Source organism: Mesoplodon mirus, assembly GCF_964341445.2.
Source record: "Mesoplodon mirus genome assembly, chromosome: 2".
Lineage (NCBI taxonomy): Eukaryota > Metazoa > Chordata > Mammalia > Artiodactyla > Ziphiidae > Mesoplodon > Mesoplodon mirus.
The window spans coordinates 199,858,839-199,876,978 of record NC_138977.1 but is presented as its reverse complement, the minus strand read 5'-3'; the positions used below and the strand labels follow the sequence as shown (position 1 = coordinate 199,876,978).

Here is an 18,140-nt window from a genome sequence, read left to right as displayed (position 1 = left end):
CAGTGTTCAAACTCAGATCTGTTTTACTGTAAAGCCTGGACCCTTCCTTCTACACCATGGTGCCTCATTTTTCCAAGTATTGAACAGAAACCTCAGGCATGCAATTAGAGGCTCTCCAAACTGACATTGGTTAATTAATTATAAGTGCTTGTTAGACATCATTCATTCATTATATAAATATATTTGAGCAACTCCTCTGCCCACCACTGCTCCAGGAACTAGGGAGTAAAGCAGTGAACGTGATAGAATTCTTTCCTTGTGGAGCTTACATTCTAGTCGGGGGGACCATTGGTGGGAGGGGAGACAAATGAAAGTAAACAAATACGAAAATGTTATAATTTCAAACAGTAATTTTAAAAAGTGTCATAAAGAAGAACATTTGAAACAACTGGGTAATGGCCTTCTGATTTGCTGCGAACCAGGTTAGATTTTCTCACCCTTAACCATGCAATATTGTATTACATGTTAGTTGTGTGCCTGTCTCCCCTACTTACCTTAGCTTTTAGGGCAGCATGCTATCTATCTTCGAATCTCCAGTACCTGGTACTGTGATTAACACGTAGCAAATGCTGAATAAAAATGTTTTGAGTGTACTCATAGCTGACTGAATAGCTATGCCCAAACAGTGATTGGTATGTAGTAATGGTGATATTTGCTAATCTAGAGACAGGGAGAATATACTTTCTGTGCCTTGGAAAAGTGGTTCTCAGCCTGGGTTAGGTGAACTTCAAAATTGCCTGTAAGTGGTAAAGGGGTAGCAGGGGGAGTGCAGGGGAAAAAAAGACTGCAGGTGCCCTGGCTCTGCTCACGAATCTCATGGTTGAACCTGTGGGTGTTTAGGGTTTGTTCAGCTCCACAGGTGATTCTGATGTGCTACCCTGGCTAAGAAACACTGTCTTGGAGGGATAGTCATTGTTGGCCTCCTAGCCATAATGGTAAATGAGGCTGGCTTTCTGTTATTTTCCTGCCCATGAGGCAGGAGTTCTAGCCAGGAGTCTAAGTTGCAAGGAATGGAGACTGCTGTAAACTCAAGTGATGTCGGGACATAGCGTAGTAGTAATCAAAGCTGATCCAACCTGATTTGGGTGAAGAGCACTTGATCAAGCAAAATCACCAACTTCTGGTCTAAGATTCAGTACAAGCTAAGTAAACTCACATCCCACCAGGCTACTGGAGACTTAAGTTACTAAAGGTCTTCCTAGGATTAATGTGTAGATCAAATAAAAAACTAAACTTGAAAAGCAAGATGCTTAAAAGTACTTAAATTTTAGAATAAGAATCTTGATTTAGTTGCAGTAACATTCATCTGGGTTCCAGTACTTAGCAGTGTACCTTCTGGCAAGTTTCTGTTATCGTTTTCAGCATGTTTCCTCTTCTGTAAACTGGGGATACCAGCCCTTTCAGAGGTTGTCAAGATTGGAGATTATGTAGGTAACCCAGTGGCTAGCACAGAGGTACTTCATAAGAGCTTTATAGATGGTGTTGCTTGCTCCTACTAGAAGAAAGGCATTATGGGCTTTCTCACATTCCAGTGATCTTTTAAAAGGCCTTAGAGAAAAGGTAAATGTGGGCAGTGCCCCTTCCCTATTACGTATATAATTAGTCGGCTCTCCCTATTCATGGATGTGAAACCTGTGAATATGGAGGGCCAACTGTACTACCCAGGATTTTTTTTGTTTTTGCGGTATGTGGGCCTCTCACTGTTGTGGCCTCTCCCGTTGTGGAGCACAGGCTCCGGACGCACAGGCTCAGCAGCCATGGCTCACGGGCCCAGCCGCTCCGCGGCATGTGGGATCCTCCCGGACCGGGGCACGAACCCGCGTCCCCTGCATCGGCAGGCGGACTCTCAACCACTGCGCCACCAGGGAAGCCCTACTATTCAGTTTTATATAAGGCACTTTAGCTTCTGTTAATTTTGGTATCCACAGGAATCCTGGAACCAGTCCCCCGCTGCAGATACCAAGGGATGACTGTATATCCCTTTTCTCCTGCATATGTAACTTTTGAGGATGTTAATTAGTTGACTGACAGGGTTAAAATTTTAGGGGCCGGGCTCCCCTGGTGGCGCAGTGGTTAAGAGCCCGCCTGCTGATGCAGGGGACATGGGTTCGTGCCCCGGTCTGGGAAGATCCCACATGCCGCAGAGCGGCTGGGCCTGCGCGTCTGGAGCCTGTGCTCCGCAGCGGGAGAGGCCACAACAGTGAGAGGCCCGCGTACTGCCAAAAAAAAAAAAAAAAAAAAAATTAGGGCCCAAAAAGAAAGGTGTGAATCAAGTTTTAAAGTTACTAATAAAAAAAAGATTGGCTTTTTTAAGTCTAGTAAACAAGCATTTACCTTACTCTAAAGAGGGCATAATAGAGTTTCAGAATTTGATTTTCCAGTGTTCAGTAACCAGCACCACTGAGCAAGAGCTGTAGAGAGGCAACAGGAATGCAGAGTTCAGCTCTCCAACACTGAAAACCCAGTGAGATACATGATACTTGGACTAGGCTATGTAAAGTTGTGACTGGTTGTCCTAAAAGCTCTTAATCTGTCATACAAGGACTTGGGTAATGAGAGACATTTCAAGTTGAATGTTCGAGTTGATTTCCTCAGATAAGACATACCACACATGACACAGAAAATATTGCACATCACTCCTTTATCATACTGACCTGGAAAAAAGATTTACTACAGTTATGCTCAAATGAGTACTGGGCCTAAGTGGTGGGCCAAGCAACGGGAACATGATTCAGAAATCAGGCACAGTGAAAGACACACTTGGATGTGATCAAGAGGCATTCCGCTGCCATAAAACAATAAGGCGGGGAAGGGATTCTAAAACACACAGCAGGATGAACTCCTACACCTTAGAAGTCAAGCTTATCCCATGACGGTGTAAGGAATGGCTCATTTTCTGATGACCACATGTGGGAATATTTCAACCGCCACTAGAAACCCCAGAAGGGTTTTTTAATTTATATATACATATAAATTTTTCTTTTGTAAAAGTAAATGCAACACATAAACATTCAGGATTGATCCCAATTTTTTGGAGTCGGGGAGGAAGTGTTTGATTGAATCACCATGCAGGTTACATTCATCTTCCACTGGAATGACTAGAGCCCCCAGTCACCTGAACAGAACAGTGCCCAGCTAGCCTCTGGGAACACAAATAGGCTCTCTTGCTTCTCCTCATTGGTCACACCTTGGCATGGTTCCTCCCTATCCCCTACTCAAGCAGGTCCTTAGTAATAAACCAACCACTAGCAACGCCCCGCCCCAGTTACTACCTCTCAACGCTCTTGGATAAGTCTTCCCTTGGCTTGGACTGAGGACCATGTCCCAGAGGTGCCATTCTGACTAGACTGTATGAAGGGAGTGGGTGCAAGAGAGAAAATGGCTAAAATGAAATTGGGAGCCGCTGCTCCCCATCCGCAGCTACAGCCTAAGATGCCTACAGATGTCGTCAGTGTGACGTGTGCAGGGGAGAGGTGCAGAGGAATGGATGGGCTTGGGAGGAAAGGTAATCCTTGGGAAAGTACTCTGCTGCCCGACCTCACTTCTTGGCCTTGCCCTGGGCAGCCACAGCCTCCATGGCTTTACGCACGGTCTCTTCATCACCCAGGAACTGCATTGGCTTGATGGGCTTCAAGTTCTTGTCCAATTCATAGACAATGGGAATGCCAGTCGGCAGGTTCAGCTCCATGATAGCCTCCTCGGAGAGACCTGAAAATACACCCCCCTATGATCAGTCAAGCAAGATATGAATCCACGACCTCTCCAGCGTTGCTACTCATTCTCCAGGTGGGGAAACACGTCCTCCAAAGACTTTCGTAGGAATTAAAACGACACCCTTTCTGGTATTTGTCATAACAGTAATGATCTGTGTTATAGTAGATCACTCACCCAAGGAATGCCCCTGTAACTTATTTCTCAGTCACTGAAAAGCAAGAAAAAAGGATGAAAGGTATCTCTCCCAAAGTGAGATCTGGGAGCCCACAGTAAAGCAGGACTATACATATCTCAAATGTCCTATGTAGTCCATCCAGGCTGCCAAAACTCAGCACATCTGGGCCTCTAGGCCCTTGGGTGAAACAATTTAAGATGCAAATTGAGATTCATCTGTGGAGTTGTACCAGGTTGTGATTAAGAAGGATTTTTATCAGCAGTTTCGACTGGTAATCCTAGTCTAGAGGTGGGCATCTCAAACTTCCACGTGTATCTGAATTACCTGGGTGATAGATGCATCTTCTCAATCAGGTCTGAAGTGGGACCTGAGGCTCTGCATATGTAACAAGCACCCAGTGGGGTCTGGCTGCCTCTGCTTCTGCAGAGGATGCTTTGAGAAACAAGGATAGAGAGTGTGTTTCTACTAGGAGACAATCTGGACTGTCTCTAAGGCTATCAACATGTCCAGCCCTTTCCTGAAGGTCTCCTTTGTACTAAATAAGTCCAGATTAGCGACAGTTCTGCTTTAGCCCTCTTTGAGGCCCCCTCTGAAAACCGTACATACCCTCCAGATGCTTGACAATGCCCCGAAGGCTGTTGCCATGGGCTGCAATCAGTACTCGTTTCCCCTCCTTGATCTGGGGAACTATTTCTTCATTCCAAAAGGGCAGAGCTCTGGCAATAGTGTCCTTCAGACTCTCACAGGAGGGCAGCTGATCTTCAGTGAGGTCTGCATACCTACGATCCTAAACAACAAAAAATCCAAGCTTCTCAGTTATTACCAGTTGCATCTGTTCTGCCTATTTCTCATCCCCTAAGGGATCAAAGTGATGGGTGAAAGTCTCTCACCAGGGCACTGAGAGCTTGGGAAAGGGGATAATTATTATCCTGCCCCTCCCTCCCCCATTACCCTCTATAGGGAAGACTGACAGTTCAAAAGAAACATAACTTAGGAAAGAAGAAAAAAAAGGTAGGCTACAAGGCTCTAACCAATTCACTTTATCTTGCAATTGGCTTAGGGAGGCCCTATCAGCTATGGATGGGTTTTTTTAAAACATGGCAGTAGATGTAAAAAAGATATATTCTTTTTAGATAAACAACATAAACTCTTAACTAAATCTTTTAACAAGTGGAGGTCATTCCTTGGAGAAAGGGGATTACAATTAACTATTTTAGGGAATTCCCTGGTGGTCCAGTGGTTGGGACTCTGTGCTTTCACTGCCGAGGGCCCAGGTTTGATCCCTGGCTGGGGAACTAAGATCCCACAAACCCCACAGCCAAAAAAAAAAAAAAAAGGAAAAACCAAGTAACTATTTTATCATAAATTAGAAACTCAGTGGATCTAGGCAGACCCTAATAAAAGCTAAAAGAGTGAAGCCCAGATTCTAATACCCTGGTCCTGGGTGGAGCAAGCCAAACCTCCATTTGTCCATACCTTACTGATGTTGCTATAGAAGGGATGGTCGGGCTCCATCGGAGGTGGTGGGACATCATAGGAGCGCCTCCAGATCTTTACCTGGGCCTCACCGTGCTTGGCAGCAGTTTCTGCCTTATTGAGGCCAGTCAGACCCCCATAGTGTCGCTCATTAAGGCGCCAAGTCCTCACCACTGGCAGCCACATTTGGTCAATGGCATCCAGCACTGTCCAGAGGGTCCGAATTGCTCTCTTCTGCACTGAGGTGAAGCAGATGTCAAACTCATAGCCAGCATCTGGAAATTATAAGTTCAAAGTGATAAGCTAATCAGGTCCACTCTAGAGCAAGAGTTTTCTTTCTTTCTTTTTGGCCACACCATGTGGCTTGTGGGATCTTAGTTCCCCAACCAGGGATTCAACCCGGACCCTCGGCAGTGGGAGTTGTAACCAGTGGACCACCAGGGAATTCCCTAGAGCCAGAATTTTCTTACATATAAATTTCATCACGTACAGACAACCCAAATGAAAATTATTTGGCTAAATATTTTATTTTGTACACCTTAGCAGGAAAAACAATATTCTGCCTTCGGGGAAGATAAAATTTGTTGACTTATGTTGCAGTTGACAATATACTTCCCAGTGGTTCCCCAATAATTCATCTAACCCAAGGCCCAAATGTACTGTCAACCAGCTAACCTGAGATCTGGGCTACTTTTCCTAATCCCCAGAGTGCTGTGCTTAAGCACATTTTAAGAATTTATTTGCTTTAATTCTTTCAAGATAAGGATTCAAAAAACTTGGAATCTTTTAATAAATATAATAGCTAATACTTATAGAGAGCTTACCATCTGTCAGGTACTGGACTGAGTACTTTGTATGTGCTTTATTTAGTCTTCAGAACAATCCTATAAGGTTACATCATTACAACCCATCTTACCAGGTGAAAATAGAAACTAGAGGAGTTAAGCAAATTATCCGAGCTCACAGCTATTACACAAAAGAGATTAAAACCCAGGTTGTATGACTCTAAAATCTAACTCACAGGGGACTTCCCTGGTGGTGCAGTGGTTAAGAATCTGCCTACCAAGGCAGGGGTAAACGGGTTCGAGCCCCTGTCTGGGAACATCCCACATGCAGCGGAGCAGCTAAGCCTGCGAGCTACAACTACTAAGCCTGCGCTCTAAAGCCCGCTCGCCGCAACTGCAAAGCCCACGTGCTGCAACTACTGAAGCCCGTGTGCCTAGAGCCCGTGCTCCGCAACAAGAGAAGCCTGTGCACTGCAGCAAAGAGTTAGCCCCCGCTCGCCGCAACTAAATAAAGCCCGAGCCCAGCAACGAGACTCAACGCGGCCAAAAATAAATACATCAATAAATTTATTTTTAAAAAATCTAACTCATAACCACCATCTCTAGCTATCTCCATAGTTTGCTAATTTCTAAGGATCCTGATGTTTGTATTTTAGTTAGAACTGTCACTTCTGTTGATAATTATTAACCTACTTCAGTCTTCTCTAACCTCTGGTCTAGGAGAAATGGGATTTTGAACTCTCAACAACCAGGACACAGCAAGAGCTCTTAGAGGATGCTGATAAAACTAGTTTGTTGCATGAAATTATACCTTCCCTAGAGTACGGAAATCACATCACAATCTCTTCATCCACAGTTCCTTTTCTGCTATCGTCAAATTACCTCACTACCCTGAGAATATAATCTACCTACGTCAATTGTTAAACCAAGTTGAAGCCACTCATTGGAGAAAGAGCAAATGCTGTGCGCTGTCTGATGCATTTGTAAAGGAACCTCTCCTCCATACACAGCAGTTACTGAGGGGTGGTATCAAGTTATGTTGGCCCAACCAGTAAGTTACAACTATTTGTCTTACTTCATGTTTCACAAACGATTATTCTCCCTCCCACTTTAATGGGGAGATGGCCCTTTCCTTACGTAGTGGGCCAGGAAAACATTCCCATTTTCTTCCATGAGGCTACAAGGCCCTCTGAAATTCAGCACAAACTTTCCTGCCTATTGCCCCATGTTGAGGTTGCCACCAGTAATTAATGAAACGTGAAGTGAATTTTCCTGCCAGCCGTTCAACTGAGAATAAGGCCAGTAAGAAGAACTACACTGATGGGGGAAGGGAGAATTAATCACCAAGAAACTCACCACAACCCACAAGGGAAAAGACACAGATTTCATCACTGAGCCTCACTGACAAGTCCGAGTAGACGCACTTACCATCCCCTCCCTAATCTTATGGGGAGGAATGGCTCCCCAATGAAAGGCTGAGTCACTGGGAAGTGACTATCCACAGTGCAAGCCTCAGCTCCCATGCTGAAAAGCTATTGGTTGTTTCACTGCATTTTCCACTTGCAATGGAGTGCTGCACATTGGATACACAAGTCAGTCCCCGAGGAAAAGAGCAGTTCCCCTTACAACTCTTAACAGAGAACTCTAAAGTCTCTTCCTTCAACTTGGCCATCAAACAAAAGCATAGTCTAGGACACTCCCAGGGATGGGGTTAGGTGGTGTGCAGTGTGGACTCCATTCGCCCCCAGGAGCAAGATGGATGGGGAAACTCAGTTCTTGGTAGCTTCCTCCTGAAATCATTCAAGATTTTATAAACCCTATAATACTTAAAGCCCTGGTGAATTTAATGTTATTTTAGGTCTTTTACAGTATTAGATTATTCATATGGTCTTCATCATTCCGTTTTTGCTTTTGGTCTTTCACTTTTTATTTAATCATCTGTGATGCCCCTAAACAGTTATTAAAATTTTAAATGGGATTTCTTTTGAAACTAATGCTACTAACATTTACTTAAAAACTGAAATAGGGTCTGTTATTTTAAGATATTACAAGTTAAGGCATTTGATCAGTCTTAGAGGACAGCTGCAATTTGCTTTGTCCTAGGCTAGTCATCAGCAAACCACCACAGACCCATACAGTTCTTCCTGCCAGACAGCAGGAGAGAAAATGGCCTCCTTTACCAGCACTTTCCCTATCCTGGCCTCTCCTAACCGGTATGAGGTCACACCAGGCCATCCCAAAGTATTCACACACATCCCCAGCAGGATTACATTTCCCAGACTTTCCGAACCTTTAGCTTCATTTCTAAAGGATCTACAGTGAAGGCAAGAAGCTAGAGAGAGCAAACTGGGGCCAAATACCTGATTCACATCAGCCAGGCAACAGTGACCCTTTTTAATGCCTGCTGCTTTGTCCAGAGGTTAAAAGGGAGCAGGGAAGGATCGGTGGAAGCACCTCCTCAGTCCAGAGACGCTTTGAATTGCTGGCAGCAGGGAATGCTTCCTTATTAGCGTTTCAAAATCACAAAGAGCTGTGTGCCAGCGGGGGCAAGCCTGGGTAAGCCAGCTTATCTCACTGCCACTTCCACCTTTGCCCGTAACAGCCCACCAGTTCCTCGCACCTACCCGGTGCTCAACCCCAGAACAGAGGCCAGGGTGGCAGACTAGGAATAAGATGTGACCTTGGACAAGTCATCTTTCCAATCCTCACTTTCCCAACTAGGAAAGAGGACCAGGGAGGGATGGGAAGGAGGGGAATAAAACCTGTATAATTTATAGGGCTGTGAAGAGGATCTACTCAAATCCTTCATTCATTCATTCATTCATTCACTCAATTACATTTGTGGACGCATTTTGGACACAGGATTTGCGGAATGCTGGTAAACAGCATTCTACATAAGCACGTGGATGTCTTTGTGCCTAGAACCCTGCTGGTCGCCCCCTGCCCCCCCCACCGGCCCCGGGTGCCGCGTCACTCCCCCGCAGCGGGGAGAAGCATGTGGCCTGCCGCTTCACCAGGATCCCCAGCATCCTCTTGAGTAGGCTTGGTTATAGCTGCCGGAAGACACCAGGCATCCCATTTAGCAACCCGTCCCCGAGTTACTAAGTGCTCGGACTAGGAAGAGGGGGAATTTCTCAAGGCGGTGTCGTGGAGAGCGCAGTAAGCTGCGGGGCTACCGCCCGGGTCCTCTTCCTGGCACGGCCCCTCACACTCCTCTGGGTGACCTTGAGCAAGTCGATCCCCCAACCTGGGACCATTTTTTCAACTGCAAAATAAACTGTTGGAGAGAAGGCGCTCTCCGGGGGTCGCGGGGGAGGTCAAGCGGCCCTCACCCAGCGGCGCCTGCCCGAGCCTTCGCAGCCCCCACCCACTGCCCCGGCCCGCTCCGCACCTCGCAGCGCCTGCCCACCGCGCTTCGCCTCCTCGTGCCCGGCCGGGCTCAGGTCGGCGTCGTACCAGCCGCTGAAGCGATTCTCCAGGTTCCACGCGCTCTCGCCGTGCCGGATCAGCACCAGCTTGTAGGCGGCCATGGCTGCGGCTCGGAGTGCGGCGCAGACTGGGGCTCACCGAGATTCCGGAGTCGCGGCCCTACCCCGGCCGCGCCTGCGCGCTCGCGCTCCACCGGCCGGCTCCCGCTCACTTGCTCGGCCAAATCTTTCCACTGGCTCGGGGCCGCCCTCGGCCCGCCGGGTGTACGCATGCGCCCCGTGCTGGCGCTGCAGCCGCCAGGGGGAGGGGGCGCCCTCCAGGACGCCAGGGCGCATGCGGCCTCCGTCGCCGGCCCCGCGTCCGCCGCGGTAGTCACGGAGCGCACGTAAGCGCCGAAGGGAGGTGGGACCTTCGGGCTGTTCCCGGGTGTGCTCGCAGGCCGGAGTGTGGTCGTATTGCCGTTATTCTCAAACCCTTCGTTGTAATAGAATGGTCTTTATCATTTGAATCGCGCTTGGCTCGGCCAGGTCACTTTCCCATCCGTACGCAGGGTGTGATTCACACACCTGTGTTCCAATCTTCACTCTTCCATTTTATTCGCTTTGTATCTCGCTTAACCTCTCGCTCAGCCCCATCTGTAAATGGACGTAGTAAATACTTAGCTGGTGCCTATCTACCTGGAAGGTGCAGTAAATGGTGGTTGTTTCTATCTCATTTCCATGGACACTGATCTCCATAACGACACGGGTTCCTGCTGGTTCGAAAGCCATGCTCTTTATCTAACACAGGGCCTTTTGTCCCACCTTCTAGTTTCTCACAGCCTCCGGCCAGTGCTTCCTGGACCAACCACAGTGAAGCAAATTCTAGGCCGATCAAACACTCCTGGAAGAGAAGAGTTACTGCCTGTGCCTGCCCTACACCTAATCAGCAGTTTCAGTATCTGCTTTATCTGGACATCTCTCTGGTGCCCATGCCCCTTTTCCTGGTTTATTTCAATCTAGCCACTTTATTGAGCACCAAACATGAATCAGGCAGTGGGCTAGGGTCAAAGATGGGTTGACTGTGTTTTCTACCCTTCATAGCAGGTGGAGTGCAAATAAGACCCACATGGAAACAGCTAACAATGAAATTGTGCCATGTGCTATATTTTGACAGATTATAGAAAACATTTTAGCATGCACTCATAAAGCACCTACTACATGCCAGGCAGTGTTATGAGTGCTTTACAAAGACTAACTCATTTAATCCTCATATCCTCATGATGATCTTATGAGGCTAGTACTATTGTGTCCCTATTTACTGAAGAAGAAACTGAGGGATGAAGTAATTTGTCTAAGGTTACAGGAACCAAGATTCATGCCTAGTATGGCTGGCTCCCAAGTCCACGCTTATCTGACCTACTACTCTCTGCGGCCTCCACATATTTGTTGCATTTTAGGCATTTATTGACTTTGAAGAGTGGGAAGGGTTTGAGAGGCAGAGAAAAGGCACTTTGGGAATGACATGAACCAAAATACGTAAGACTGGCTTTTAGATATGTCATCTACTATTTGTGAAAGGTTAGCGTGTCAAGTGTTTTAATGTATTATCTCAACCTTCCAGCAATTCATATAATATAGGTACTACTATAGCTCCATTCCACAGATGAGGAAACTGAGGCCCGGGGAAATAATTTGTCCAAAGTCACAGCTCGGAGCAGAAGTGAAGAAGAAACCAAGACTCAAACCCAGGCAGTCCAGTGGCCTAGCGTGCACTCTAGGTACAGTGCTCCACTGCCTTCCTCCTCTGCAGCTGGGAGAAGATGGAATTCAGTGACCAGGGAGGTGACGGGGATGAGGTCCAGCACTAAAAGCTGTACTTGGAGCTTACAGTCTCCCAGGGCTGCAAAGCAAGAACCGTCCTGGAAGGCTTCCTTGTTCAAGCTCCTGGCATGGCCCACATGGGGGACCTTGGAAGAATCCCTCTTTGGAAGTTCTCCCTCTGGGCATTCCTTCTGCTTGGTCATCCCAGTACTGATGCCCAGGCCCTCCCAGGGCTTTTCACACCAGCAAATAGCCATAAATAATAATAATGTATTATTAACATATTAATAATAAATACTATTAGCAATGTGATCAAGAATACAAAAAAGATTTAATGAGGTACCGATTTAGAGCATATGAATCTGAGGGTCTATGGACAGATTTCCTCTCCAGGAGGATGCCTGGTAAGGGATCCCTTGCCCACTGGGATTGGAACTGAGCAGATAACTAGGATACTTTGGGCAGGAGGCCAAGGGCTTCTGTGCCACCAGCCTTGGGAAAGAGCCCGGGAAGTCCTGCTTTATTGCTTTCACCAACTCCCTCTGCCTCCAGAAGGGATCTCTCATCTCCTTGGAATTCTGAGGAGCTCTGATTAACTCACAGCATATCTACCTTGGAGCATCAGAGATTTTTTTATGTATGTGTCAGATCCACTCAACTAGAAACTCCTTGAGGGTGGGTACCGCATCTCTATTTTATACACCCATACACAAGCACTAAGCATGATGTCTTTGCCCATGGCTAACTCCCTGAGTGTCCTTGAGTGTCAGAGCTAGGAGAGACCTTGATAATTCTCCACTGCAAGTCCCCACCTCCAGCCACCTCCAGTCCACATGTAACAGATGAGGAAAATGAGGTGAGCCTTTCAAAAGCACAGGAGATGAGCAGGGGACTGGGTTCATAAGTGAGAAGTCAGAGGTGATCCATGGAGAAGGGCCCCAAAGTTGGGGCTTGCTGTGTCAGGGAAAGGCAGGAGCCCGGAGAAATCTGGAAAAGAAGGGGGCTGGGGGGAGCCACGTGAGTACTGTGAAGGCTTTGCAGCTGGAAGCCAGAATTCCTGGGCAGAGATTGGGATTCATTCAGCATCTACCACAGCATCACAAATCTGGGAAGAAGCTTAGAGCCTATCAAACCAAGATTTCTCAAATGACAGTAAAGCGTAAGGATAAAGCAGTGTATGCTGCCCTCTACTACTTTTTTTTTTTTTTTTAATCTTAATTGTTATCTCTCCTGAACACAAGACACACAGACATTTGTCAGGGCTGATTCCTGGGCCCTTCTAAAGAAGTGGGTGAATACAGGAGCACATTCACATAACCTGAGAACCGAGCAGTATGAAGACTCTGATCACAGCTGGGGGGCAGCTTGGGGGGCAGCCTGAGGGACCCACTGCACAGCTCCCAAACAGGTCACCTCCTTCCCTCCCTGCCCGGCAGGGAGCAACTATGGCCAAATAAGCCCTCCTTCCTGCATGGTGCATGGGGGTGGGGGCCTGTGCTCCAGAGCCTTCTTTACTCTCATCTCCTGGTCAGGGACATTCATCAGTGACAGCTCTCATCTCTTCCTGGGGCCCCCAGCCAACCTCTAATCCCTGAACTCTTAGGGCAGACAGCCTCCCTTCTAGCTCAGTGCTCTAATTCCTCAGGCCTCAGGGAAATTCCCAGGACTCGAACAGCTTCCAACCACCAAGCTTGTTGGTTCAGCTGCTTCAAAAACTCAGATAATCAATGATCACAGCCCTATTGCCCTCGCTTGTCCCTTAAAATAATAAAGGCCTCTCTCAAGCTTCCCTTCCCATTTATTTTTTTCTGCAGAAGGTTAACGCCCTTATCAAGTACCAAACATTCAGTGAAGGACCCGATTTAGAATCCCAGTAGGGCGAACCGCGTTTTCTGCTGGGTGGAAGGTGGGGCGGGCGGCTGCCGTACAGCCCACAGGACTCCCCATCAGGACACCACGTCTTTATTTGTTCAACATCTTGCAAACTCATCGCGTAATGCTCAGATATCCCCAGCTCAGCTGGTGCCTCAGGAGGAGAGGACTCCTGCCTTGGAAAGTGAGCCCAGATGGTTGTGGCTCACGTCTCAAGACTGTGAGCTTCTAAGAGAGGAAGCAGGGCTTCAAGGAAGGGTGAAACACATGCTTCACAGCCTTTTACAGTTGCCATCTGAAGATAGAGCTGGAACTGGCTGAAAGTGGCTTCCTACAGATCCCCTCACAAAACCCTTTCTTCTCCAACCTCAAAACCCAGCTTCAGACTTGAGTGCCCAGCCCAGCCATAGTAAAAACCCCTCTCCCCGGGTTATGGAACTCTCAGTCTCTGAAAAGAAACCACTAGGGGTGCACGAGGTCCTCTGCCTCTAGGCCCTGCGTGTGAGAACTATTGATGATAAAAACGCTCAAAACAGGGCAATAAGCCAACCCGTCTATTCTCCTTCACATCAAACTGTTTTCCTAGTCTATGTTTCTTTGGATTAAATTCTAAGTGTAAAACAGACATCTCATTTATTTGAGATGTCTGTTTTTTGTGATTAGCAGTAAACTTTTTTTTTTTTTTTAGCAGTAAACTTTTGATGTTTGACTACATGGGTTTTTTTGGGGGGGGTTGTGTTTTTTTGTTTTGTCTTTTCAGCAAACACGATGATGTATCCTGGGCCCTCCCTTAACTTCCCAGAGCAGTTCCTCAGAGCTATCTGAGAGGCTGTCTCCCTGGCTATAGTCCTCAGTAAGGTGCCCAGATAAAATTTCATTCACTCCTAGGTCCTATTTTTGATTTGATACGTGACGTTGCCCCAGGCCGGGACCTTCCCCTGCTATACAACTAATTTCCCTTGTCCCTTATTGGGATCACCCCAGGCCCAGGATTTGGAGGGAGATGACAGAAACTGGACCTTATTGCCGCTGCCTGGACCAGGCAGGTGTCTCGCCCCAAACAGCCCCTAAATCCCTCTGGAGATTTAACCCCTTGAGAAACATGGTCCATCGTTAAAGTAAAACGCCCTTGTGGGGGAGGGGTGAATGGCTTAAGCCAGCTGTCACTTGAGGAAAAAAAGTTCTCATACCCCAAAGACTGTCTTGTTGCCATGGCAACAAGTAACCACCCCAAAGTGTGTTAAACCATTCAAGCAATGATAACTCATCTCCCTTTAATTGAACAATGACAGCTTGCCTCAGTGACCACTCTTCTGTAAGCCAGCCGATCAGCAACAGCCACACTTCAGTTCACCAACCGACCCCCAAACTCTCCCGCTCTAAGCACGCCCATCACTGACCTTCACACCTCCCAGCACCGCATAGAGGGTCACTTCCCTGCTCCACTCAAGGAGATTGCCCCACAGACAGTGCCCTGTCTTCCTGAAGTAAGTCAGAGATTCAGCTTTTTGTTTCAGCTACTGAGAGGTGGTGTCTTCCATAGACACCCTCCACTCATATTCTGGAATGTCACCTCTCTGGGAGTAATTTTTCCTCCCTTCTAGGGCTATTGCTAGTCTCTATGATGTCTTGGTTAATTAAAAAAGACCAACCCTTCTTCGAGACAAGGTTCCAAAGAGGCTGGGATTTCAGATCCCTCAGCTGGGAAACTGAGCAGTCCACAGTCTGCACCACTGCACACTGCAACCCTGCCCGTCCCTCATAACTGGTCAGTCAGTGAGTGCTGCCCATTCCACCTCCTAAATATATTTTTCAATCTGTCCTCTCCTCTTTGCTCCCACTGCTGCTGCTTTGGTGTCAGACCTCATTGTTTGTTGCCTGTACTGGTGCAGTAGTCTCTAACTGGCATCCACCTCTAGAGCAAACATGTTATGCTACCCCTAGCCTCTGTGCCTTTGCAGCTGCTGTTCCCTCGGCTGTTCCCTCGGCCTCTAACTTTCCTTTCAGGTCAACTTCAAGTCACTGTGCAGCTCCAATGTCACTGCAATGGACTGAATGTTTATGTCCTCCCTAAATTCATCTGTTGAAATCCTAACCCTCAATGTGATGGCAGTAGGAGGTGGAGGCTATAGGAGGTGATTAGGTGATGAGGGCTCATGGGATAAGAACCTTATAAAAGAAAGCCCACAGTGTTCCCTTGCCCTTTTTGCCGTGTGAGGACACAGCAAGAAGACAGCAGTCTATGGATCAGGAAGTGGCCCTCACCTGACACTGAATCTGCCTGTACCTTGATCTTGGGCTTCCCAGCCTCCAGAACTGTGAAAAACAAACTTCTGCTGTTTATAAGCCACCAAGTTTATGGTATTCTGTTATAGCAGACCGAATAGACCAAGGCTGTCACCTTTTACCTGAAAGCTGTCCCTGACTCTCCTCTGAGGCCTGCCCACACCCAGCCGGGCTCGGGGCTCCCGTCCTCCTGGGTGTACCTGGATGATGGCACTGATCATCACCCCCAGGTTTTTTTGCTGCCACCCCAACCAGCCTGTGAGTGCTGGATGTGAGAACCAGGCTACTTTCATCTCTCTGTAACCAGCTGGTCATGAGGAAAAGGACTTGAAAGAAAAGTAAGTTACAATTCCAACTCTACCATTTAACGCTGTTGGGAACTTAAGCAAGTTACTTGACTTTCCACAGCTTTGGTTTCTCCATCTGTAAAATGTGGATAATGATGTGAAAGGAAAATCAAAATGGAGTCAGTGTTGCTAAGACAGCCCTCTGAAATGGAGCTGGGAGGCCTTTGAGGAAGTGTGACTTATGCATGTCTCAGCCTGGATAGAAATCTGACCTTCTGAGCACTTATTACCTTAATGCAGGCATCCAGGACATCTGCCCAATGTTCCAGAAACTCAAGATATTTATCAGACCCTTACCCTAAAACTCTTGTGACAGCCTATCCCTTAAGGACAAACATTTCCTTTCTTGTGCCAGAGTGCAGCCTGTGGCTTTTGCCTTTAAGAGCCCCTGACTCCCTTCCCTGGAACACTCTTTAGGTTTCACCCAAATTTGTGTCTCCGGAATTGCGATTCTTAAGAACAACATAAACTCTTCTCTCATTTGCAGCCTTGTGTGTGTGTGCGTGTGTGTGTGTGTGTGTGTGCGTGTGTGTGTGTGTGTGTGTTTATTGTTGTTATCGTTGTTTGGGTGACAATAATAACACCTCCTGCGCAGCCTGGTTGTGAGGACTCAGCAGGATCATGAGTGTAAGACGCTTCCGACACTTCCTATTAAAATTCAGACCCCCGGGACTTCCCTGATGGCACAGTGGTTAAGAATCCGCCTGCCAATGCCGGGGACATGATTCGAGCCCCAGTCCAGGAAGATCCCACATGCCGCGGAGCAACTAAGACTGTGTGCCACAACTACTGAAGTGCATGTGCCTAGAGCCTGTGCTCCACAGCAAGAGAAGCTACCGCAATGAGAAGCCCACACACACACACACACAAAAGAAAGAGTGGACCAGAATGGTCCCTGTCCTCAGGGGGTTCACAGTCAGCGGGAGGCAGAGAAGCAAAATGCAATTCTTTTTTTTTTTTTTTTTTTTTGACTGTGTTGGGTCTTCATTGCTGCGTGCGGGCTTTCTCTAGTTGCAGTGAGCGAGGGCTACTCTTCGTTGCGGTGCGCAGGCTTCTCATTGCAGTGGCTTCTCTTGTTGCGGAGCACGGGCTCCAGGCATGCAGGCTTCAGTAGTTGTGGCATGCGGGCTCAGTAGTTGTGGCTCGCAGGTTCTAGAGCTCAGGCTCAGTAGTTGTGGCGCATGGGCTTAGTTGCTTCGCGGTGTGTGGGATCTTCCTGGACCAGGGATCGAACCTGTGTCCCCTGCATTGGCAGGAGGGTTCTTAACCACTGCACCACCAGGGAAGTCCAAGATTGACTTTATGGGAATCAGGATGCCAGGTAGTGGTGATCACACTGTCTCTCTTTACCCAGACTCCCTTCTGCCAGCCATGGACACCTGCTGTCAGGTGGGAAGAAAGAGTGGACTCCACCTTGGAGACAGTTCTCCCTTTGAGCAAGAGCGCATCTGCCATGCCCAGACACCAGTCCTCTCTACACCAGAAGGGAAACACGCTTCTTAGTACACCCGGCCATTCACTCATGCCCCTGTGCCAGGCACGGTGCTAAGCGTTTGGCACGTGTGATCTCATTTCAGCCTCCAAAGAGCAGCCCCATTTTCAGATGAGGAAACTGTGGCTTAGAAAGGTCAGCTGCCTGCCCCCAGGCACACCTAGGATGTGGCTCCAAATGCAAGCTTGCCTAAGCCCAAAGCTTGGTTGTTGACACAGTTCCAGCAGTTAGGAAAATGCTCTGGAGCCGTTGCAACTCCACTGCCTGGGTCATGATAGGCTGCCCAGGGTGACAAAGCCCTTCTCCCCCAACCAGAGCTTGAGCCCTAAGTCAAACATCCAAACCATCGCTTCCTTTTTGTTTAGAGCAAGAGGCTAAGCATCAACTTCCGTTTCCTCTTGCCTATTGTCATAGCAGATTACAGCCCCAATGACCTAAAAAAGGCCTTCCTGCTGGCCCTGGGCTCAGTGCTTTGGACGCAGAAGCCCTGTTCCTTCCACATGAGCCTCAAAGAGGTTTTTAAGAGCAGTGGCTACAGGGGGTGCTCCTTGGCTAAGAGTTGGATCTCCCAGCTTTTGCCCATTGATCGCCTGTGTGACCTTAGGGGTGTCACTCAACTCCTTGGACCCATGTTTCCCCATCTGTGAAGTGAGGACACGTGCTCTGTCCTCCTCACTTAGATAGTAGCTGAGAAGCTGTTTTGTTAGTCAAGAAGAGTGTTTTGGATTATAATAATGAGCTCACATTTATTGCCTTCTCATT

The 18,140-nt window shown here is 47.7% G+C and overlaps 1 protein-coding gene across 1 annotated transcript; it reads right to left on the bottom strand.

Moving 5' to 3' along the window:
• Nucleotides 1–2,624: 2,624 nt before the first annotated feature.
• On the bottom strand, nt 2,625–9,805 carry PGAM1 (phosphoglycerate mutase 1). Its single transcript, XM_082601358.1, has 4 exons — nt 9,542–9,805; nt 5,366–5,640; nt 4,496–4,676; nt 2,625–3,708 (listed from the first exon to the last, which is right to left on the bottom strand). Exons 1-4 carry the CDS (start codon nt 9,678–9,680, stop codon nt 3,539–3,541), a joined length of 765 nt encoding a protein of 254 aa, XP_082457484.1. The 5' UTR covers nt 9,681–9,805; the 3' UTR covers nt 2,625–3,538.
• Nucleotides 9,806–18,140: the final 8,335 nt, after the last annotated feature.

Bases quoted from the DNA above. Each gene is read 5' to 3' on its own strand.
- PGAM1 (XM_082601358.1), bottom strand. From the start codon at position 9,680: ATGGCCGCCTACAAGCTGGTGCTGATCCGGCACGGCGAGAGCGCGTGG. The intron at 5,641-9,541 runs GTGCGGAGCGGG...TATAATTTCCAG, and splicing joins CGGTGGGCAGGCGCTGCGAG to ATGCTGGCTATGAGTTTGAC. The intron at 4,677-5,365 runs GTATGGACAAAT...TTTGTTGTTTAG, and splicing joins TCTATAGCAACATCAGTAAG to GATCGTAGGTATGCAGACCT.